This window comes from Nothobranchius furzeri, chromosome 15, assembly GCF_043380555.1.
Source record: "Nothobranchius furzeri strain GRZ-AD chromosome 15, NfurGRZ-RIMD1, whole genome shotgun sequence".
Classification (NCBI taxonomy): domain Eukaryota; kingdom Metazoa; phylum Chordata; class Actinopteri; order Cyprinodontiformes; family Nothobranchiidae; genus Nothobranchius; species Nothobranchius furzeri.
In genome coordinates, this window is record NC_091755.1 from 33,717,580 (window position 1) to 33,742,204 (window position 24,625).

At 41.0% G+C, this 24,625-nt stretch overlaps 1 protein-coding gene across 2 annotated transcripts; it reads right to left on the minus strand.

The window, feature by feature from the left end:
• Positions 1–399: 399 nt before the first annotated feature.
• slc26a6 (solute carrier family 26 member 6) lies at positions 400–24,625 on the minus strand. Of its 2 annotated transcripts, none has more exons than XM_015967434.3 (19): positions 24,498–24,625; positions 22,969–23,108; positions 21,887–21,997; positions 21,545–21,720; positions 18,547–18,711; positions 17,898–18,050; positions 17,743–17,825; positions 17,504–17,651; positions 17,315–17,428; positions 16,500–16,577; positions 15,953–16,048; positions 11,683–11,789; positions 10,643–10,712; positions 7,732–7,824; positions 5,876–5,998; positions 5,669–5,812; positions 5,394–5,448; positions 4,176–4,321; positions 400–1,421 (listed from the first exon to the last, which is right to left on the minus strand). In XM_015967434.3, exons 1-19 carry the CDS (start codon positions 24,623–24,625, stop codon positions 1,398–1,400), a joined length of 2,154 nt encoding a protein of 717 aa, XP_015822920.2. In that variant the 3' UTR covers positions 400–1,397. The 2 variants fall into 2 exon arrangements, with proteins under 2 accessions (XP_015822920.2, XP_054602323.1); XM_054746348.2 differs by having other exon boundaries at positions 5,669–5,815.

Here is a 24,625-nt window from a genome sequence, read left to right on the forward strand (position 1 = left end):
GAGACCCAGACAGGGTTTTATACACAGAGACTGGGTGATTAGGTAACTGTACACAGGTGAGGCCAATCAACAGAGGAGTACAACGGAGCAGGGGAGGAGGCCAGAACTAAAACATGGGGAAGGAAGCAAAATTGACCTAGAGGGAGAAAGCTGACTAGAAAAAAACACTTAACAGAAGACTAATGATAAAGGGTGACTAAAGAAAAAATCCTAAAAAGCCTGGAGGGAGGTTGGGGACAAACAGGGAACACTGAAACCTGGAGGGAACACCTAAGGGAAGAACCTGGAGTGGGCTGGGGAACACAAAGAGGCACGTGAGGAGGGATGCAGACAAGGAGACACATGAGGAGAACCTAGAGAGGGATGGAGAACACAAGGAGACACGCGAGGGAGACGCAGACCATGACACAAATTTTAATTCTGCTGACCTCTGCTGGTTCAAATTATAACAGGAGCTCCAAAAATGATTTACAACACGACTACAAAAGATAAAAATGATAGATAATCACAATGATAATAATGAGAACTTTTGAAAAGATCCATCAAACTTCTGTTTGAAGTTCGCTTTGAGAAGAAATTTAATGAGCTTTCTTTTTACGGGAATACATCAAGAACAAAATGATAATGTTTGTGCCAAAGAACATAAAACGCATTTTTCAAAAGAAATCATTACAGGAAAATCTCTTTGTTACAAAATGATTAAATGTGATTCACTGTGCTCCATTCCAGTAAACAATGAGTCATCGTCTACCTGGTTTCAGTCAAAAACGGCTTGTTTTGGTAGAGCAATGTTGCAGAAGATCAACATAAATAAATCTCTTCCAACTTTTAATTGCCTGCAGGTATATAAAAAAGAACGGGCATGAATCCAGGAACAAAGAGAAAACATTTTTCAGTCTTTATGTCCAAATGTGATGCTGAGCTGTGTGCAGGAGAACGATAGACACTGTTTTTATTTGTTATTCCATCACTTATTTCATGTCTGATTAGAGATTTCTTGTTGTGTCTCAAATTTAAATGATAAAATTAAGAATATTTATCAACTGTAAAGAAGTTAGCTAATTTTATCACAATTTTTTTTATCTACTAAAACTAAAGTTTTACTTTTAGAAATATGACATCTCACCAGGATCTTTCGTTTTGGGTGTCAATGAAAAATAGTAGATATTCTCAAACAACACAATAAACCTTTTCTAGTAATTAACTTGTTTTCATCAAGTCCTCATATCTCACAACAGGAAACACACACAGGTTATGTAAAACTCACCAAAACAAAACAAGTACATGTAAAAAGATGTAGGTAGAAAAGGAAGTCAGACTTTATTTCTGATGGATAACAACAACTGAAGCCATCCTTCAGCAGAGCGTATAACATCCTCCATTGCTTCTCTCAGCACTCAAAAGCGTGTTGCTGTCAAATCCTGTGAAGCAGAAGGAAAAGATGAAGCAAAACAACAAAAAACTGATTTTAAAATATATTTTTGTTAATTATTTTCAATCTCAGTGAAGACATCTGCCTGGAAATGTGACTCAGAGGTAATAGTTTTGAGTAAATCTTCCTTCAGAGATGACTAAATTGCATTTGATGGGGCTTTTGGGGAGAATTCAGGATGCTGATTGCTTTGTTATGTGCTGAAATAAGTCCGTAATTAAAAGGAAACCGTGTGATTAAACTGAGCTGAAGGGAACGGAGGCACCATTTAAAGCAGATTGATGCCTAAACAAACATATTTTCCTCCAAAATGTAGACCAATATGATCTGCATGCACAGGAAAACATCTAGCTGTTTATCAGCTGCTGCCTGCTTGTTCTCATGCATGTGTGTTTGCACATGTGTGTGTAATCTTTCACACAAATCCCTTGACCAATCTCACACTCTTCTCCCAATCATTTGTGTCTGTGTTAGGTCAAGAAGGAAATTACAAACAGAATGAAAAGGTTTCTATTCAAGTAAACCTATTGAGGCCAGATTTGCAAATGAGCTAGAAAGCAGGTCTGGCTGAAATGACACGATGACACGCTTTGCAGGCAAAAGTGTTTAAACATGATGAGATCAGCACAACACACCGTCTTCTGCTAAGCATTTGCCTTCAGACTGAGACTGAAGATGGGATGAGAGCTAATCCTGCTGCATAACCCTAACTAACACAAAACACCATTTAAATGTGCACAAAGAAAATGATAACATTCACATTAAAACCTATGAAATTAATATTTCTTTAAATGTCACAATCGTTTCCAAGATGCTTTTACAAGAAGGTTTAAAGAAAAAAAAGACATTTTAATTATCGTCTGTTAGGCCATGTTTAATGTATCTGTTCTACGTCACAAGCTGTAATGGGAACTCCATCTTTAGTCAGTAATGAGATGTTCTTTATTAATTAATTTAGACGAGAGACACTTTATGAACAGTGCAGGGTTGTCTGACCCCTTATTGAGTCTAGTTAGCTAAACATAAAGGACCATCAGGGTCCTGCAACACATGAAGATGCTTCAGCATCCTTTAACAGAAACACATACGTGATTTATAGTTTATTTAGTACAGGTTCCAAATTCAGAATTTTCAATAATTTCCTTAATTTGTGCTTTAAACTGGACTAGCTATGAGCAGAGTTTCTTAAAAGCATAACAAAATAACTAAATTGTTTAACTTATAGAATTTGTTAGGTAAATTTTGCAATTCAATTTTATTTTATGAAGGAAAGGCAAACAGCAAAAAAAAACCCAAACCATAAACTACCACCGCCACATTTTAACAGATAAGCCTCAGTTTCCAAAATAAACAAAACAAAACAACCCCCCCCCCCCCAAAAAAAAAAATCTAATCTAAGATTGAATATACAATTTTGGTCTTATTTGGAAGTAAAAGTTAGCCGGAGGTGAGGGGGGCTGATGACGACAGGATTTGGAGTCTTCCTCATTAATATTCATGACATTTCAACATTTTGCATCTGATTCACTAACAGCATAGTGACTCTTCCACTGTGTCTATTCACTCTGCAATGTTAAATGTTATTGTTACAAATGACACAAGCATGAACATGTTCCACCGTGTTGTGGAGTTTCTAATGCTAACTAGCCGAGATGTGCTCTGCTCACTCCTGGATGCAAAAATTTACACAGCCTTCCCTATTTCGGAGCCAAGATTGGTGAGTCCATGAATGTAATTTTACAGTGTCATAGATTTGAGTTATTTTTGTGTGTCTATTTTCTATTGGCGGCTAATGCAGGAAATAGGGTAGAAAACCATTTTCATGTTCAGCCTGCATGCGAAACTCAGGCCTAGTCCACACGTAGCCGGGTTTTTTTAAAAACGAATATCCGCCCTTCCAATAACTTGCATCCACACCACCTCGTTTAAAAAAAAACTCTGTCCACACGTACCCGGATAAATACGTTGTTAAGGACATGCCAGACCTGTAGGCGGCAGTACTTCCCCCGTTCTTAACCTCGTCCTTCGTCTGTGGTCTTCAGCAAGGAGCAGTAATTCCGCTTGCAAAAACAAACAAGCAAAAAGCGCTTGGACAATTGATAAAGTGAGCGCAGCTCTGAGGGCATCCATGCTGTCGGCTAGTGTAAACACAGGTCGCACACGTGATGTCAGCATTTGTTTGTCGCGGAAATTGACGTTGCGGACCTTAAAACTCCGGTTTTGTCTGTCCACACGCAGACACCCAAAACGGAGAAAACGATCCGTTTTCGTGTGAAAAAACTCCGTTTTCGTGTGGATGCCAGGCCAAAACGTAGAAAAATATCTACGTTTTGGCAGATCCCCGGCTACGTGTGGACAGGGCCTCAGAGTGACCCATCATGTTTAAAAAAATAACAAGTGCTCTCTAGAAATATTAAATGTTGATTTTACTTAACCAAGTTATGTCAGCTGGTTCCGGTGACCCTAGTTGCTCCAGTGTAGAGTAATATGAATTGTTAAATGTGGCTCTTTGATGTTGATAATTATTTCTGGATCTCAGTAAAATAATTACAGTGAAGCATTTTTACAGTGTTGGTAATACTACAATATGGTAAAGAAGTGGAGATCACTGTCATTTGTTTTATACTGTAAAATTATGGATGAAAATGATGCAAATGTCTCCTGTTGAAAGTTGTTTTTCATTCACAGTCTCCTATTTTGTATCAAAATGCTGTTTGAACACAGTAAATGATGATACTCATACCACAACTACTTGTGCCTCCGGGTCCCGGCTCGCCGATCTGGCAGACTGACAGTGGAGAACGGCATCATGGATGGTGGAGAAGAGGCAAGACTTCTTCACTTTGTCATTAAAGAAACCACCAGTCTCCAGGTTCTTCACCACACCAGCTACAGACACAAAGATAAAAATCAAAACCAAAACACAGAAATATATGGAGGTAAAACTGTAGCGAAATGGTGCAAGGAAATTCGGGACAAAGGGGATTTGTGGGTAAAAAATAAAGCAATTTTGTGTTTTTTTAATCAAGAACTTATTTGCCCAAGATGTTTGACAAACAAATAAATAAATAAATAAATAAATAATTAAACCCTGAGAGTACAAGCATTCAATTTTAACATAGCTTTTTTTTCATGTAACTGGTTGTCAGTGCAAAACAGCCAAATCAGCGCTGTTGATCTTTTATTGTAATCTGGAACGATCCCAGCTTTGTTGAGAAGCGGTAAGCCTTTTAGTCTTTTATACATTTTTGCTTGGGAATCGAGCAAATTAGATCCACAAAAAGGGAATGTTAAATTTACATCATCAAGTTATGTCAACTGGTGCCTCTATATTAAAGAGCAAGTCAACCCCTACCAGAGTCTAACTCCACTCCCGCTTCATGTTTGAAAAATGCAACACATGCTGTTGCCTGGCAGACCGAGAGGGCGGAGCCGCTAACAAATACACACTCACTCAGGCTCACAACAGCATTGTGACATCATAATGTACCAGTTTACATCATAGCATACTTCTTAGCCAATAGCGGTGGCAGATTTAAATTAAAATACAGTGCAGAGTTTTTACCTGACAACAGCACAACACTGCCAGTTTTAGGCAGAATATTTAAATTTTAACTAAGATGCACTGAAGTGCCAAATTATTGACGACACGTGTCTGCAGCACGATTAGACACTCGTTTATTTAGTTTATCAGCAAAAAAAAAAGTTTATTTGGGGGTGACTTGCTCTTTAAGTTTAGTGGAACCATTTAACATAACTTGGTTAAGTAAATTCAACGTTTCCTTTCTTACAGTTAAGGTTTTTCCATGCTAAACTAAACGCTAAAATTGAACATTTTACTGCTCTAAAATACACCTGAACCCACAGGTTTAGTTCCTTTATGAACCAGAATCAAATATAAGATCGTATTTAGAACAGATTGACTTTGATTTATAGAGCAAAAATACATCAAAACACTTACTTTGACAGCCTGCAAAGACAACCATAATGCCAATTTCTCCATAGTCTCTCCGAATCTGAGACACAAACAAGCATAAAGCAAGAGTGTTTAAATGAAAATAAATAAATTCTTCTAAAAGATTAAACGTGACTTGGCTGGAAAAAAGCAGAGGCATGGATGATGGGTAATGATTTTTGGAAAGGTTTGCAAAAAAGGCCTAAAATGTTTTGTTATTTTTCAAAATGGAAAACCGTTTTTAAGGAACATGAGCTGTAATGTGATTCCCATGGTCTTACACTTTGCAGCGTCTTGACACCGACTGTGTCCAGAAAGTTGACAGGGCTGAGGTCAAGGATGATGGCTCTTGGGAGCGAGGGGTCAGGCTCATCATCCATCTGAATGACGGAAATCTTCTTATGTTGCTCCAAATCTGGCTCCTCCTGCTAGGTGGAAGTAGACGTGTCACAGAGGTGCTTCTATGCTGAAATAACATTTTTACCTACCATTTGTACCCCGTTTCTCTTCGGCTCTTTCTCGGCTCTTTTTGCATTCCTCTTTTCATGCCTCTTTCTTTTGGCTGCCAGTTTCTTCTTTGCAGACAGAATCTTTGTGATGTCAATGCCAGACTAAAAAAAAGCAGCAAACTCATGAAAGTTTATATCTAGGCCTACTTAAGTCAGAAAATGGCATTAGTGATGGGGGGGGGGGGGGGGGAAATAAAACACACCACAAACTTAGATCTAGACACAAAAATAACTTGTGGAGCAGATGTGACAATGATCAGCATGCTGTTAAACAATAATATTCAGCCACTGATCATGAGATAAAGCTTAATTTAATTTCAAGCTGGGGTTGGTGATGTAATTAAGAAGAGGAGGAGGAGAAAATTTAATATTTGAATAGCTATAGCTTCTGTTCCTGCTCCCCCTTCCCTTCTGGAAGAAGCAAAAAGCCACGTCTCATGTATGTGCACACAAATAGCCTTGTTGTGCTAATAGACAAGTAATGTTTTTGATATGTCCCTGCTCAGACACACTTGACTCTAGCTGCTAAATGATTTCCTCAGCCTTCATCGGGTTCTGCAGGAGCTGCTAATCTCTTGTCTTATTCAAATCTGTAGTATTGATGCAGAGAAACATCTAAAACCATCAGGAATCCGGCACTCGCGATCGTACCTCACCCCTGCTAACACTAGCTATCACCAGCTTAACCCTAATAGAATTATTATATTAGTATGGTTACTTAGTGATTTCTGTGTTACACTAGCTTCTTGCCAACACCACATCTTCTTCCTGCTCCATCACTATTTATTTAGCATTCACCTTGTCTGCCTTGTTTTTCACTCTTGCGCTCCCCGCCCGTTTCCTCCCCTGCAGCTTGACTTCCTGGCTTAGCTCTAAACCTGCTCCTCTCATAACCCACTTCTCAGCTCTGGATCCCTTCCCACATTTTTATCTAATATCCATCTGTTTGGCGTCACTGGGACACCATCCCTGTAAAAACAAACTGGCAGGAGTAAAAACAACCTGGATGACTTTGATGGTGCTTTAAACTGAAATTCTTTTTACATAGAATGATTTTACAAACTAATAAGAGAAAGGGTAATAAATGCAGGGTGTTTGGTCAGTAATTTCCTCATTACACACATACAAGTCACAAGTTTAGTTAATATCAGTGAAAAACAGAAAGTAAATAAATCGAAATACCTTTTATCTTAGTGGCATTATGCTTTCACCATAACAAAACCTCTAAGAAAGGGCCTCCATTTGTTTAAGTGGGAATTCCTCACCTTGCAATCAACTCTTCAGCATCTGCCTGGGTGCTCAATAAAAGCTCCTATTAGTGCTCTAAAGATGAAAAAGTAACAGAGAGAAGCTGTGTCTTTGACATGCTGACGTTTCAACGAGTGAGACGTTCCATTATCTCCCTCTTTAATTCAGCTTTTACTCCCCCTCCCGCTGCTCAGCTTTTTGGCACCTTTTGTCCAAATTTTCTCAATTTGTCTTCATGTTTAAATCAGAGAGACGTGAAAAGGAAGAAGAAGGAGGAAGAAATGGGGAGAGAGGGAGGTGGGGTGTTTCAACAAGCCAAAGGAAAGAAAAGGGAAGAGAAATTAGTGGGATGACATTTTTAACAATGTCTGTCACGGCCGTGATGTGTGAATTGGTGACGCGTCTCGTCAGTTGTTAGAGTGTCAAAAACAATGTTTGTAAAAGAGAAGTTAGCTGCAGAGAAAATGTAGCAAGATGGATGGTGTCGGCAGTTAGTCGGGGTATATTGTCTGTGTGTGTGTGTGTGTGTGTGTGTGTGTGTGTGTGTGTGTGTGTGTGTGTGTGTGTGTGTGTGTGTGTGTTCTCACCTTCTTTCCCAGGGCTTCTTGGTACATCTCAGCATTGGCAAAGTATAGGGTGGCAGAGGAGCGGAATATTAAAATTCCTGGCACCTGCCTCACCTAAACCAAATTAATGAGATAAACACAAAAAATATTTACTAAATGCTTCACACCATCTAAGTAACACTTCCAATATCTAAGAGTCCAAACACACGTCTGCAGAAAAATCAGCCAAGTTGCTAAACAACTCACAAAACTCTGAGGCAGTAAAGGGAAACAAATGCTTAAACTACTGAGGAAAATTTTGAATTTGGTGCAAACATTTATTTTTCTCAGTAATTCGACTGAAAGGGTGAAATGAATACACGAGATAGACTATTTACATGCAAAACCAGATATTTCAAGCCTTAATTTGTTATAATTGTGCTATTATGGCTGACAGCTTATGAAAACCCCACATTCAAAATCTCTGACAGTTAGAATATTGTGAAAATGTTCAATACACTTGAAGTATCACACTCTAATAAGCTAATGAATCCAAAACACCTGAAAAGGGTTCTTGAGCCTTTACATCAGGGGTGCCAACATACGGCCTGCGGGCCGGATCCGGCACTCAAACGGGTTTAGTCCGGCCCGCGAGATGGTTGTATAAACTTTATTTTCATACTTTGCAATGTAGAGTGAAAATAAACTCTAATTTTCCAATACAAAACTGCTGTTCCCAATACGTCCACTAGATGGTGTAATGAGCATTGTGTTAAGCTGTGCAACAGGTGTTCTGACAAGCTACTTTGTTTTGACCCCCCTATATCTCATACGGTGTCTACATATTGTGCTTCAGCCCAAGATGTCTCTGTCAGAAAGGAGAAAAGTGGACACCGAGTGCAGGTTGTTCCAAGGAAAATGGACCCCCCCCCCCTTTTTTTCATGGAAGTGAACGGAAAAGCTGTGTGTTGGGTGTGTTCACAGCATGATGCCGCGCTGAAAGAATATAATCTTCGTCGCCATTTTGTGAGTCTTCATGCCGAAAAATATGAATGATTTGAAGGACAGCGGAGAAGAGAGAAGGTGAATGAACTGTTGGCTGGACTGAAGTAACAGCAGTCTGCGTTTACTTTCATTTGGACAGCCAATTGAAGGAAAAAGTAAAGTCCTTTGTTGCTTTTTTAGTTGCTATTGATGAAAGCACGGACATTACAGATGTTGCTCAACTGGCGATTTTCATCCGCGGAGTTGATGACACGTTGACCGTCACCGAGGAGTTTGTTGAGCTGGTGCCCATGACGGATACATCAACAGCAGCTGATATGTTCACCGCACTCGTTGGAGCGCTGGACAGGGTCAGAGTGCAATGGTCCCGCGCTGTAAGCCTCGCTACAGATGGTGCGCCCTCAATGACTGGGAGAAAAGCAGGTTTTAATTTACCAGTCAGGCCCACTTGGAACTAGATTTTTCTCAATGTGGCCCCTGAGCTAAAATAAGTTTGACACCCCTGCTTTACATGGTCTCTCACTCTGAGGTGAATGACTGAAATAAATGGACTTCAGCAGAATTTTCTAATTTTTTGAGTTTCACTTGTGCTCTATACTAAACTGGAGCAAAATGTACATTTTATATCAGAGAAGTTGAAAATCACCTCTCTTCAGTGATTTTGCTCACATAAAACAGTTAGGTTGGGAAAAAAGACAACCGAAGCATGAGACTTGGATTATTTTCGGACACCCTCTGAGGAAAAGAAGCAGTTTTCAAACAGACCTGGAACATCCGTGTGACTCCAAGCTACAGCCTCAGAGACACACAGAGGACAATGACGTGAGCATTGTTAGCTATCAACACACTGAGGTTTGTTTTTTATTTAGTTATATGTCTTGATAATAAATGTAAACCATTCTTGTGACACAGTTTGTCTTTTAACTTTGTGATTCGTGCTGTCAAGCTCCTGTTTTAGGAAGTAGAAGTAAGCCAGAGCTGAAGGGAGCAGAGGACAGCAGGTTGGAGTCTCGATCATTATTATTTCCTGATATTCTGACATCTTGCTTTTGATTGGCTAACTGCAACATGACTCTGCCACCGACTCTGTTTGCTTTGCAACATTGATGTTTATCTCCACAAACATCACAAGCCTGAAGGGTTTCTGCCATGTTGAAGAGTTGCTAATGCTAATGGTTAGCTTCTATTGCCGAGATGCGCTCTGCTCTCTCCTGGGTGAATCCAAGATGGGTGAGTCCTAAATCAATTCTAATTTTCAATGTGACATACATCTGCATGGCTTTTTCCAACCCCTACTGTTTCCCCGTCTATTCTCTATCGTTGCCTAATGCAGGAAATAGGGGTAGAAGACTGCATGTGAAACTCAGAGTGGCAGATCGACTTTCAAAAATAACACGTAAAAGACAGTTTCTCAGTGAACTTGGTCTTTAAAACCCAATGGCTGTCCTTTCTGGTTGATTATAAGTCACAGAACTTGTGACCTGTGACCTTTGAGCATTGGATTTTCTTGTCTGGGTTGAAGTGACACAGCTTGAGGAGAAAATTTCTTACAAATAAATATTTTAGTTTTAAATCATTATAATTCCTTATGTTAAGGGATGGCTGGCAACCCCCCACTGTAGATAAAGTTGAAAATCTTTTTTATGCTTTCAGTAATTTTAGTAAAAGTATCACCCATCAAATCTGATGTAGTACTACTACTACTTTTATTGCCTGCTGTACTCTTGTCAGTGTTTCTCCTTGTGCCTGATTACATAACTGCTTGAATTTTAAAATAGTGATGAATTTTAAATAAGGAAGAGACAAGTATTAATAATGCAGCAGAAAGTCGAGGGACATCAAAGACATTAAGCAGAATGGTATGTATGTCGGCTACATTTGGTACGAGAAGCTGCGTAGTTAAAAGTTCATCTCCAGAGCAGAAGCTCTTTGAGTTTGTGTTAAATACCTGGTCATATTCCTCCACTGGCTTGTAAATATCGGTGTCTTCCACCTGTCCTAACAACGAATACTTGGGTCTGAAATATAAAACAAAACAACGGCTGATGCATTCAATTTTACTACTTTATGGAAAAAAGTATTTAAAAAGAAGGTTTGATGCTTTTAAAATTTAAAATCCAAATAAGAAAAAAAATGAATTATGACACATTATGTTGTGTGAATGCATGTGTGCGTGTGTGTATGTGTGTGTGAATGTACTTGTCTATACATCAAGTGAGGGAGGACCAATGACAAGTTTTTTACCTGCAAACTGAGGACATCAGTAGCAAGTAGTGAGGACATTTTGCTGTTCCTCACTTCGGTACAGTGTTACAGAGCTATACTCGTTAGTTTTAGAAGTTTGGTGTGAATTATGTTTTAGATAATGTTAGGGTTAGCAATAGACTGGTTATGGTTAGAGTTAGGGTTAGGGTTAGGGTTAGGCACAGTCCAGTCACTAAAATGAATGGAAGTCAATAACAGTCCTCACAACAAAAACTAGACGAGTATGTGTGTGTGTGTGTGCGTGTATGCATGTGTGTGTGTGCATGTGCATGTGTGTGTGTGTATGCATGTGTGCATGTGTGTGTGTGTGTGTGTGTGTGTGTGTGTGTGTGAGTGTATGTGTGTGTGAGTGTATGTGTGTGTGTGTGTGTGTGTGTATGCATGTGTGTGTGTGTGTGTGTGTGTGTGTGTGTGTGTGTGTGTGTGTGTGTGTGTGTGTATGTGTGTGTGTGTGTGTGTGTGTGTGTGTGTGTGTGTGTGTGTATGTGTGTGTGTGTGTGTGTGTGTGTGTGTGTGTGTGTGTGTGAGTGTATGTGTGTGTGAGTGTATGTGTGTGTGTGTGTGTGTATGCATGTGTGTGTGTGTGTGTGTGTGTGTATGTGTGTGTGTGTGTGTGTGTGTGTATGTGTGTGTGTGTGTGTGTGTGTGTGTGTGTGTGTGTGTGTGTGTGTGTGTGTGTGTGTGTGTGTGTGTGTGTGTGTGTGTGTGTGTGTGGGAACGTACAGCTGTGTCCTGAAGATGACGGTGAGCATGGAAAAAGCAATGGAGGCGGCAAGACCCAGATCCGGGTTCAACACCACGGTCAGGAGGAACGTAGCTATCCAGACCAGCTGGAGAAACACATTGAAGCAGAGCGGTAAAACAACACAAGACACCATTTGCATTTTCAATTCTAGTGTTTGGACCTTTAATATTTGGTGCAAAAAAATTATATAAGTTTTGACTATGATGGTTAAAAAGAGAAACTGGAGCAGATTTAAACAGCTTTTACAACATGAACAAAATCATTTTGTTGCTACCAAAAACACTGAATTTTGGTGTTTCTGTCAGAGAAATGGTGACATTCTGTGGTCAATTGTGGGTACTGCAGCCCATTTTCCAAACGCTATTCATGGATGAGCGCCAGCAGATTCCAGTGCTCAAGCCGAGACGAGTCATACACAGTAAAGTTGATAAGTAGATAAATATGTTTCACTTTGATATTGCATTATTGCAAACTGAAAAAGTAACTTGAGATATTCTTAGACCCGACTATTTGTTTCTAATTTACCATAAGCATTGTTAGCTCAGCAGCTAACAATGGGTTATCATGGTCGGAAGATGGCGGCGCCAGCAGTGGGCACGGCGACACATCTTTCAGCCTTCAGATTCTTGCTGCTTTTATATGTTCTGAATGTGTTTTTGGCGTCTTTTCATAGTGTTTCTGGCCTTCTCGTTTATGATCGCCAGACTCTTTTTGAAATTAAGGAATCCTACGAGCTTTTTTGGAATAATTTTTTACTGGGAGGATGCTCATCAAACCTCCCTCCTCCACCTGTCATCTGAACCGCTCCCGCCTCTCCTCCTTCGGTCGCAGGCTCTCTGGCGGAGGCCTCAGAAAAGAGGACGGCGCTCAGGTGTGCTTGTCAGAATTAGAGCTTATCAGCGGTCATGCGGAGGATTGTCCGGAAAATTACGCCGTCGATGGATCCAGCCGATCTTCCTAGGAGACCGGGCATCACCGTCGTATCAGATGACGGGAGCTTTTCGGCCGAGGAAGCCACGTCACGGGAGACGCGGCGTGATCTTTTCGAATCTCCGCTCCTTTCCCAGATTCCAAGCAGATGCAAAGGGTTCTACAATTAAGATGTGTCTGCTCAATTCCAGATCCCTGGTAAATAAAACTTTTATTCTAAATGACTTTTTTAAAATGCATCAGCTGGGAATCATGTTCTTGTGTGAAACGTGGATCCAGGGAGTGTAGACAACAAGATGCCCGTCGTGGCGGACCCTGGTTGGGCCCGGTGCTGCCGTTGTCCTCCGATCCTCTCGACTCAGCCGTCATCCTCCCTTCATTCTCCGCCCCCGATGCTCCTCCGAGGGCGCCGGTGGGTGGGGACGGAGGGGGCGGTCGTCTCTGCCGAGCCCTGCGCGATTGCGGGAGCGGCTGCCGGTGTGGACACTCTCTTGAGAGGTCTCCTCCGGGCTGCCCGCGTCCGTGTCGTGCATCCAGGGGCTCACATGGTAGGCTGCCTCCGACAGTGCTTTGTGCCCTTATCTACCGCCCTCCCAAATTTAACAATAACTTTATTAGAGAGTTCTCTGATTTTGTGGCCGGAGTTGCTCTCGAGTATGATGTGTTTTTGATTATTGGCGATTTTAATATTCATTTATGTTGTGAGGCCACACCCTTGGTTAAGGAGTTTTTAAACATCATTGACTCATTTAACGTAGTTCAGTGGGTTACTGGTCCAACTCATGAAAAAGGTCATACGCTGGATTTAGTTTTGTCGCATGGTTTAGGTATAAACATTACAAACATTCTCGATCAGGGTGTTTCTGACCATTTTCCAGTCCATTTTACATTGGAATTACACGGCCCAGTGGAGAGAACTGCAATGCAAGGACAGAGAAGATTTTTTAATGACGTGACTGTCTCTGATTTTTCTGCTGAATTCTCGGCTGTTGATTTTATGGACTCAACTTCTGTCAACGACTTAGCGGATTTTTTAAATTCTACTTGCTTAAACATCCTTGATAATGTGGCTTCCCTGAAAGCTGTGCGGTATAATAAAAAAAAAAATTCTGGAGCCATGGCTGAATGAAACCACACGTGCCTGTAGACGGGCGTGCAGGCGTGCTGAAAGGAAGTGGAAGAAGGACAAGCTACATGTGTCTCTACTTGCACTGTGAGACTGCCTGACTGTTTATCAGAACTGTGTGAAACAGGCAAAATCTGAGTTCATGTGCAACCTTGTTTCCACCAATAGTCACAGACCGCAGGTTTTATTTAGTGCTTTTAACAGTATTGTGAACCCCAGCATTGGAAGTACTTGTATACCTTCTCAAAAATTATGTGACCGCTTTTTGTCCTTTATTGTCGAAAATATTTCACAGATTAGATCTTCCATTTTAACATCCTCTATCGTAGATCCAAGTTCTTATCCAGATTGTTTATCATCTTGGTGTCAGTTTCAACCTTTCTCCTTGGAGGAGTTATCAGATATTGTCCATCGTTTAAAACCTTCAGTCTGTCCACTTGATGTTATTCCACCTCGTTTGTTTAAGCAGGCCTTTGACAGTGTTGCTTCAGCTGTGCACAGACTAATGAACTGTTCCCTTCTCTCAGGGTGTGTTCCGCTGTGTTTTAAACAGGCTATAGTGAATCCCCTTTTAATGAAGCCAAGCCTGGATGCAACTTGCCTATCTAATTACAGACCTATTTCCAAACTTAGTTTCTTATCAAAAGTTCTGGAGAAAGTTGTTCATGCACAGCTACAGGATTTTCTGTCCATACATCACATTTCAGACAAATTTCAGTCGGGGTTTAAAGCACGGCACAGCACTGAAAGTGCACTTCTACGAGTGGTGAATGATTTATTAATGATCAATGATTCTGGCAAATCAGCTGCTTTAAGGCTGCTAGAATTATCTGCTGCTTTTGACACCATTGATCATGATATTCTGTTGTCTCGGTTAGAGTCTTGTGTTGGTATAAGGGGCACAGTGCTTGATTGGTTTCAGTCTTATCTACAGGACAAGTCTTTTTCTGTGAACTTGGGAACTTTTACATCACCACCAGCACCTGTGACTTGTGGTGTTCCACAAGGTTCCATTTTAGGGCCAACAAGTTTCTCACTGTATATTTTACCATTGTCCTCTATCTTCGCCAGACACAACATTACTTTTCATTGCTTTGCTGATGACCTTCAGATATATCGCTCACTCATCCCGGATTCAGCTGTTTCCTTAATGGTCTGCTTAGCTGATTTGAAGCAATGAATGTCAATTAATTTTATGAAATTGAATGACCCGAAGACAGAGATTTTAGTTTTTGGCAGTGGAGACCTGTTGAAGGGTGCGGTGAGCCCACTTGGTTCCCTTTCGGATTTTGTAAAGCCTTATGTGAAAAACCTGTTTTTTTTTATGGATGGTTCGTTTAAATTGGACAGACAGATAAGTGCAGTGGTCCAGTCTGGTTTTTATCACTTGAGGCAACTTGCAAAGGTTAAGTGCTATTTGCCGGAAACTGTCTTTGAACATGTTATTCATCTCTTTGTCTCCTGTTGACTAGATTACTGCAATTCCCTGTACTACGGATTAGGGCATTCGTCCTTAAACCGCTTGCAACTGGTTCAAAATGCAGCAGCCCGCCTTTTAACAGGTACAAGGAAGCATGATCACATCTCTCCAGTGCTTACTTCCCTTCACTGGCTCCCAGTGCATTACAGGATTCAGTTTAAATTGTTGCTTTTTGTTTATAAATCACTTTATGGTCTGGCCCCTCTTTATACAGATGATTTATTGTCAATCAACAATCCTACCAGGAATTTGTGGTCGGGCTCACAGTTTTTATTATCAGTTCCAAAGGCTTGCCTAAAGATGAGAGGAGATAGGGCTTTTTCTGTGGCCGGTCCTACACTCTGGAACAGTCTTCCTCTGCAGATCAGGACCTCACAAAGTCTGGATGTTTTTAAGTCCTTGCTTAAAACTCATTTATTCAACCTGACTTTTATGTAGGATGATTCTATTTTGTCATTGTCATTCTTTCTCATTTTTATTGATTTTATAATTGTATGATGTAATGCTGTTTTTATCCTAACTTGCTGATTTTTATGGTTTTATGGTTTTTAGTTATACTTGTTTGCGATTTTATCTTCTGTGTTGTGCAGCACTTTGGGTTGCGAAAGCAATAATAAGTGTGCTTTAGAAATAAATGTGACCTTGACCTTGACCTCAGCGTTAGCCTCTAGACCTCTTCACCCAATTATAGAGGATTTTCTCTGAGGCTCACCATGTCTATTTTGTTGCTTCTCCACAGAGCAGGGATGTCCAAGAACTGCTTCATCATGCCATGAAGATTAACCAAGATGATGGCAGCCAGCACGGCCTGAAAAATCAACCAGAAGGTAAGAAAATTATTTAAAGTTCGAGAGGCACAATGCATGGAGAAATGTAATGACAAAAAGCTTTAATCACATTATATAAACCCATTTTACATCTGACTGAAACGTTTCCTTTTCACATTTATGTTGCATGAGAACTTTGCAAGCTTCCAGTTCAGCAAGTCACATGGTTACAATTGTACTTTTTCCTAGAATGATCAATAAATGTAAAACTAAAGGCAGTGTAGAGTTTGCACGAATCACTTTGAGATAATAACAGCAGAACTTCAGCTGTGAAGTTTTTTTCTCTTGACTTTGGGGAATTTCATGCACATTCCTGTTCAATCTGAAACACATGTTCATGAACGCACCTAAAAATGATCAGAAACACACACACATGCACACACCCATGCACGCACACACACACATACACACACACACATACACACACAGTACCTTGGGCAGCTCTTCAAAGAGCCTTCCAATCCAGAGAGTGATGAAAAGTATAACAACTGCTGATAAAGCCCCAGCAACCTGCAGGGAAGTGAGAGGGAACAGGCACACGGTGAATGGATGAATATCACGGGAGACAGGTCAGAGGAAGGCTTTGAAGAAAAAGAAACCATTAAAGAGATTAATGATGGAGGCATAACTTATAAAAGGAGTCAACATCAGGAAACATCTGTGGCATTTTACTTTGTATGCATTATTGACTCCAACTCAAAAATACCTATTCCTGTTTACTTATTATTTTAAGTGTGGATTTATAATAATATGAAAAAAAATTATCTGAAAATTTAACTAATTTTCTCAGAATGTAACAAAATAAACACTTCCTCAGGTCAGTTGGCAACAAACCATGCCAGGTTACATGGAATCATTTTGATTCACACTACAGAAAACGAGGCAGCTTTAAAAAGGTACTTTTGTTTACACAGGCAGGGGCTGCAGTAGCTCGGGAGGTAGAGCAGGTTGTCCAGCAATCGGAAGGTTGAAGGCTCAATCCCGGCTCCTGCCGGAGAATGGTGCTGTTGTGTCCTTGGGCAAGACATTAAACCTGCCTTGTCTGAAGGTGGTGGTCAGAAGGACTGGTGGCGCTAGTGTGACCTGAGGCAGCTGTGGCTACACTGTAGCTCATCATCACCAGCGTGTGAATGTGTGCGTGAATGGGTGAATGACTGATGGTGTTGTGAAGTGCCTTGGGGGGCTGTAGAACCCTTAAATGGCGTTATAGAAATACAGGCCATTTACCATTTCACCATTTTACTGACCTGAGTTTTTCCTCCCGAGCTCTCTTGAACCAACGAACGAGACATGGAACAGCTGATGGCAAAACACTGAAAAATTCCACCGATGGAGTTGCTTAAACCAAGGGCGATTAACTCCTAAATCACAAAGAAAACATATATTTCATAACAGTTCATGCAGTAATAAAATGTTACCCCAATCCTTCTCAGTACCTGGTTGCTGTCCACCTTGTAGCCGTATTTTAGAGCAAATATTCGTCCCAGAGAGATGGCAATGCCATAACCAACCACAGACAGAGCGAAGGCATCCCCGATCACCTGGCTGAACAAAGACACGGCCGGGACAACAGGAGGCTGAAGGCTGATGTAAAACAAGACAGCAGCAGAGCGGGAGAGTCGTTACAATCATTATTTATCACACATAAAGATATGTGTCACTCTGGCTTTCTCACCCTGAGGGAATCTCTCCCACCACATCCACTCCATACTTCATCTCTAAATTAACTTGCCAAGAGATTACTGTGGCAATGATAATCTGGAAAACAGATGAAATATTCATTTAATTCCCCACACGTTTAAGTTTGTTTAAGAGATACTGTGTACTCACAGCGATCAGCTCCACAGGTATAGGAACAGGTAGCTTTTTACTCAGGTATGTATTAAGCTCCTTAGCAAGAATGAGGCCAACGATGGAGACAATGCTGACAACTAACGTGCCAATATTTGTCTTTGGGAGGAGATGGCACACCTCCAGCACAGTCTGAGAGGAAGTAAAAAAGAAATAATAAAGTAAATAAATGTTACTGAGGATGCAAACATGAAAAGGATCTTAAAATGATGTTTTATGATGTTTTAGGCTATTACAGAAGCCTGTTCCTGCAACTCTGATAAAAAAAAGTTTAACGTAATTTGTAATGACTAAGCTATCTCAAAGTTAGCAGAAACCATCTCACAATTATGAGATACAAATAATTTTTAAAATCAGAGGCAGGAATGGGTTTCCACAGTTTTCCATAGATTGTTAATAGTTGATGTCTGAAATGTTTTTACAGACCTGTTAAGCAAAACCAGATTCAAAAAAGTCTTTACAGATCAGTTTAAACGATGACCGATTACTTTTCAAGTCTGGGAATGATCATCGGCAACACCGACTTTTGACTCTTTTCTGTTGCATTGCCTTATTAAGATAATCACTCAGCAGGAATAAAGGATCCCATTTGAGATCCGAGTTAGAAAATTGAGCACATCGTTCTTACATAAATTAAGGAGAGAGGTCCGCTGTATCTCAGAGGGCTGATACCAAAGGTATATTTGAGCTGGGAGACAATGACGTGGATGGCGGCTCCGGTGGTGTAACCTCGAACAAGTGGCTCAGACAGGTAGGTCACCACAAAGCCAAACTGGACCACGCCGAGCAGAATCTAACCACACAAAACATCAGAGGTGAATGGACATCACATAGGGGTGTGTACTGGTAAGAATCTGGCAAAACCATACAATATAATAAAATTCAATATCATTTATTACGATAGTAGAAGCCAGACGACAGAGTTTGGATTGCACCACACAACAAAAGCATAGTAAATGTTTGACGTAAATTTTCAGTAAACATGTATGCACTGCTTTTAAATATCAAGTTAGTATCACAGCATGAAAAATTGCAGTTAAACTCTTAAATTCTCAGTTAAACCAAATTTTTTGTGTGTATATTGCATGATGAGTGGAAATTTACAGTGCTCAGCCTAAATGAGTACACGCCACTACATTTGTCAGAAAGCCCTTAGTTTCCTTTCAGAATTAACATTTTCTATGAGATGCCATACTAAAAATACTTTCACTAATCCATTGATTGCAAACAAGATTTGTTAATTTGCACACAAAAAAGTGATTTTCCTAACAAATCCATTCAAGCACATGTTGCAAAAATGAGTACACCCCAGTTACAGTCTGAGGAGAAAAGCCACACGTAAGACTACAAAATTCTAATTAACAGGCATCCAACTACAGGTGAGTCTAATGATTTATTTAAGAGGTGTCCAGCAGACAGGTGGCTATAAAAGAACATTACTTAACAAAGAAAATGTCAAAATCTGAGAAAGGAAATAATTTTTTCAGACAAAAAAGGTGAGGGCTACAAGAAGATCAGCAAAGCTTTATACTGTAGCAAAGTGATTCAAATTTTTAAGAAAGATGGAAGTGCAACCATCTTCTAGAGACGTCCAGGCCATCCACAGAAGTTAACATCTTGACAGAAGCGTCTTCTGATGAGAAAATTTGAAAAAATAAAAAATCACCATGAAAGTTCACTGCAGTTAGCTAAAGCTGTAGAAAGCCAAACTGGAGTGACCTTTCCCGTGACACCATACGACACACACCGCAGAGGAACGACATGCGTGGGTATCTTCCATGAAGGAAGCCTCTTCTAAAGCCCATCACTAAAATTTGGGGTTCAAATCCCAGTTGGGTCATACCAAAGACTTAAAAAATAAAAAGGACCCAGTGCCTCCCTCCTTGACACTCAGCTTTAAGGGGTTGGATTGGGGGGTTAAACTAAATCAACAACGGGATCTGCAGCATGGGGTTGGGTCGAATGCGGAGCTCAATTTTCACCCACACGCCAGTGTCTGACAACTATGGTCCTTTAACTTTTAACCTGTCACGCTGACCAGGTTTAGTAAAACCTTTACATGCCAAAGTTATCTAAAACAATCAGACCGTTAAACCTGGATTGATGAAGAAACTCAAGTTAACCTGGACCTTTGCATCAACACGCCTTAAAGGTGATAAAGAGGCTCAACTTTGTGTGGGAAAGCTGTAGAAAGCCAAACTGGAGTGACCTTTCCCATGACACCATACGGCACACACCGCAGAGGAACGACATGCATGGGTATCTTCCACGAAGGAAGCCTCTCCTAAAGCCCATGCTCTAAAAAGCACTTCTAGGATTTGCTAGGGCCCATGCTGAAAGAGGTGGATACTGCTGGGACTAGACTCTGGAGTGATGACACAAAGATCTCTGTTTTTGGAACTAATGGTTTCAATACTGAATGGCATTGTAAAGGTGAGGATTTCAAAGAGAAATGTATGGTGCCTACAGTGAAACACGGTGGTGGTGGTGTCTTTATGTGGGGCTGCGTGAGTGCTGCTGGTGTTGGGGAGCTGCATTTCATTGATGATATCATGAACTCAACAACGTACTGCTCTATACTGAAGGAGAAGATGCTGCCATCACTTGGTCGTCGTGCACTTTTCCAAAACGACAACGATCCAAAACACACATCTAAAGCCACTGTTGCATTTCTGCAGAAGAACAGGGTGAAGGTGATTGAATGGCCAAGTGTGTCTCCTGATCTGAACCCAATCCAACACCCGTGAGGAATTCTGAAGCATCAAGTTGAGCATCGCTCTCCATCCAGCATCCAGGCTCTAAAACAGGTTATTCTTGAAGAATGGAAAAGATAGATGTTGCAACATGTCGCCAGCGTGTTCATTCCATGACTATTAGACCTGGTGCTGCCCTTGAAAATCACGGTAGTAGTTTTTGTTGTGGGGTGTATTCATTTTTGCTTCAACCAATTTTAGGAAAACTGAAGATTTTCTGATCTAAGTTATTTTATTAACCTTAATTTCATATTGGGTCATGCAAGTTTCCCAAATTATTAATTGTTAGAACCAGCTCAGTTGCCTAGAGGTAGAATGCCCACCCTGAGACTGGTAGATTGGGGTTCAAATCCCAGTTGGGTCATACCAAAGACTTAAAAAATAAAAAGAACCCAATTACTCCCTCCTTGACACTCAGCTTTAAGAGGTTGGATTGGGGGGTTAAACCAAATCAACAACGGGATCTGCAGCTCACCGCTCCCCATGGGGTTGGATCAAATGCGGAACTCAATTTTCACCCACACGCCAGTGTCTGACAACTATGGTCCTTTAACTTTTAACCTGTCATGTTGACCAGGTGTAGTAAAACCTTTACATGCCAAAGTTATCTAAAACAATCAGACCGTTAAACCTGGATTGATGAAGAAACTCAAGTTAACCTGGACCTTTGCATCAACACGCGTTAAAAGTGATAAAGAGGCTCAACTTTGTGTGGGAAGATAATCAGTAACTATTATATCCTGTTCAAAAAACGCATTTAAGTCTGAGTTTACAATGGTGTTAGTTCATTTAGAGGTCCACTTTTACAAATAAAAACTAACAGAAGATGTTTTGTCTAAGAGATTTGTTGATTTCCTGTGGTTTAATTCCTACCTGAAACAGTCCGGACATAAATGTGACAGCTGCCGCCGCTCGGACCCTCTCTGCATCACGAGCAACGGTGTCAATGATGCTGGAGTTGGTCACATTGTCCCATATCATAAAATTTGAGTCTGGAGCTATTCGCTCCGTCACTCCTCCGATCATCACGCTCATCACTGCATATGTTCCTGAATTAGGAAGCAAGTCATAATGGCCAGCTATCAGGAAAGTGAGTATTTCACTGGAGCTTAACAACTTCATCAGCTTCAAAAGTTTTGGACAAGTCATAATCTGTAACAACTGTTAGGTAATTACCGACTTCATGGCAAACCAGACAAAGGATAAAATTCCTACCGATTGAGATGTGCTTGGATGTCCCAAAGATGAAGTAGATGAGGACCGGGTAGAAAGAGGAGTATAAACCAAAGACTGGAGGAACAGATGCCAGCAAAGCATAGGCCATACCTAAAATCAACCATGGAATGAATAAGATTTTCTATAATTTCGGGATGTAAATAGATTAAAACCATCGAACAGAGTTCAATTGAAGTCAACTGAACTTCTTTGGTCTCTTGAAGACATTTCACTTCTCATCCGAGGAGCTTTCTCAATTCTGATAGAAATATGAGATATCCATCCATCCATTTTTCACTGGTCATCTGGGGTCGGGTCGTAGGGGCAGTAGCCTAAGCAGGGAGGCCCAGACTTCCCTGTCCCCAGCCACTTGGGGCAGCTCCTCCAAGGGAATCCCAAGGTGTTCCCTGGTCAGCCGAGAGACATGGTCCCTCCAGCGTGTCCTGAGTTTTCCTTTAGGTCTTCTTCCGGTTGGACGTGCCTGGAAAACCTCACCAGGGAGGTGTCCAGGAGACATTCTAACTAGATGCCCAGTCCACCTCAACTGGTTTCTCTCGATGTGGAGGAGCAGCGAGTCTACTTCAAGCCCCTCCAGGATCACCAAACTTCTCACCCTATCTTTGAGGGAGAGCCCAGCCCCCCTGCGGAGAAATCTCATTTTGGCCGCTTGGATCGGCAAAATGATTCCTTTCGTCCTACCCAAAGCTTGTGGCCATAGGTGAGGGTAGTTTTGCCTTCTGGCTCAGCTCTCTTTTCACCACGGCAGATCGGTACGACACCCACATTGCTGCAGACGCAGCACCAATCTGCCTGTCGATTTCGCGCTCCATCTTTTCCTCACTCATGAACAAGACCCCGAGATACTTATACTCCTCCACTTAGAGCAGGACCTCAACCCTGACCCTGAATATGAGACAGATGAGCTTATAAACTGTAACTGTCTGCTATTGCTTAACGAGCTGAAACTACCTATGAATAACCCTCCTCTCTACCCCCAAGGGGTCGTTGATGTCGTTAAGTCTAATTGTGTTAGATGACAAAGGATTTTGTGCAGCACAGTTTAGACCTGTCCTGATTCTCACCCTGTGGCAGCTGCATGATCCCCACGCTGATGCCCGAGATCAGATCGCCCAGCGCGTCTTGTTTGAAGGAGTAACGAGGCAGCCATGATGCTACAGGAACAGTTCTCAGCAGGCAGCTCTTCGCCTTGGGACCTGAACACCTGAGTTTCAGTTCCAGTCAGAGAGAAAGAAAATTACATTAGAGGACATTTAGAAAAGATGTACTCACATTGGGTATCCTGACCATCTTCTCCAAACCAACATTACCCTCCAGGATCTACTCTGGAGTTCACATCTGCCTGCCACCTATCTGCTCTGCTCTCCCACCACTCACCCTGCCTGGAATACCTGAACACCGCCTCTTGAGTCCTTGCAACTGTTCCCTACCTTCGAGCCCTTCCTACGACTATCACCTCAGATCTGCTTCCCCTCTCCATCTCAAAGCTACTGCAAGCCCCAGTTCTCAGTCTGCATCTTCTCCCCATCAACAGATAACTGTCCTCTGTCTTCCAGAGCCTCTCGAGCCGGAGACCCATCCACCTCACCACACATTGTGGTGCTCCCTTGGTTTACATTAATAAATCCCTGTTAAATTTTAATCTCTTGTGTCGTGACTGATTCTACACGTCCTGGGCCTAACACCTGAACCCAAACAAGACAAATACATTGTTTTCTTGTCTTGATGCACCTTTATTTTCTTTATTTCCTATTTTTTTGCCACTTTCAGCATTCTTTCACTTACTTTACTACTTTTAACCTTTATTTTCCTTTATTCAGCTACTTTTATCTTTTATTTTTTCTGTTTAGCCACTTTTAACATATTTTTCCTTTCTATTGCTACTTTTTACCCTTACTTTCTCTTGTTTTATCCACATCTAACCATCATTTTTCCTTTATCTGGCCACTTTAAGATAAAATGTTTCTTTGTTCGGCAACTTTTAACCTATATTTTACTAAATTCAGCCACCATTAACTGCTATTATTCTTTATTACCTTCATTACCCACTGTTAAGTTTTATTTTCTTCTTTCATATTTGGTTATTTTAGAGTTTTCACTACAATTCTACTCACACGGAGTTCTGTGGTGATTCACAAGAACTCTTGGTGGGATCAAATCCAGCGGAAATAACCGTGCCATACAGAACTTGTGAAGATGGAAAGGTTTATAAAATAAAATTGCACGAGCTTTAGGACGGCAGCAGTTGGCTGCACTTCAAAAGATTATCAGCAGTTTCCCGGAACAGAGTCCACCAGGGAGTTATCAACAGTGGATACGTTAGTATTTATTTATTATTTTTACACAGAGATGTACTTCAAAATGGCCTAAATGTCCCTTTCATAACAGGACGTTCTGCACTGGAGCAAAGACGTCTCTAAAAACTGGAAATTCTGACAAAAACGTTTCACTGCAGTAAACATACCTCAGTCATGCGCATATTAACATTCATTCTGCTCAAATAAAACATCTAAGGCAACAATTATTTTTCATTTTGTAGCAGAGGGTGATTTTTGATTAACATTACTGGATAACATGTTATAACTGTTCTTACCTCGCTGACTTTGCCAACTTGTCACAGAAAGATGGTTTGAAGTCAGACTTTTTTGCAATGTCATCCAGCTCTCCTTCATCCAGGATCTCCCTCTGGACCGTGTAGTTCATCCGCCTCCTCTCCTCCAT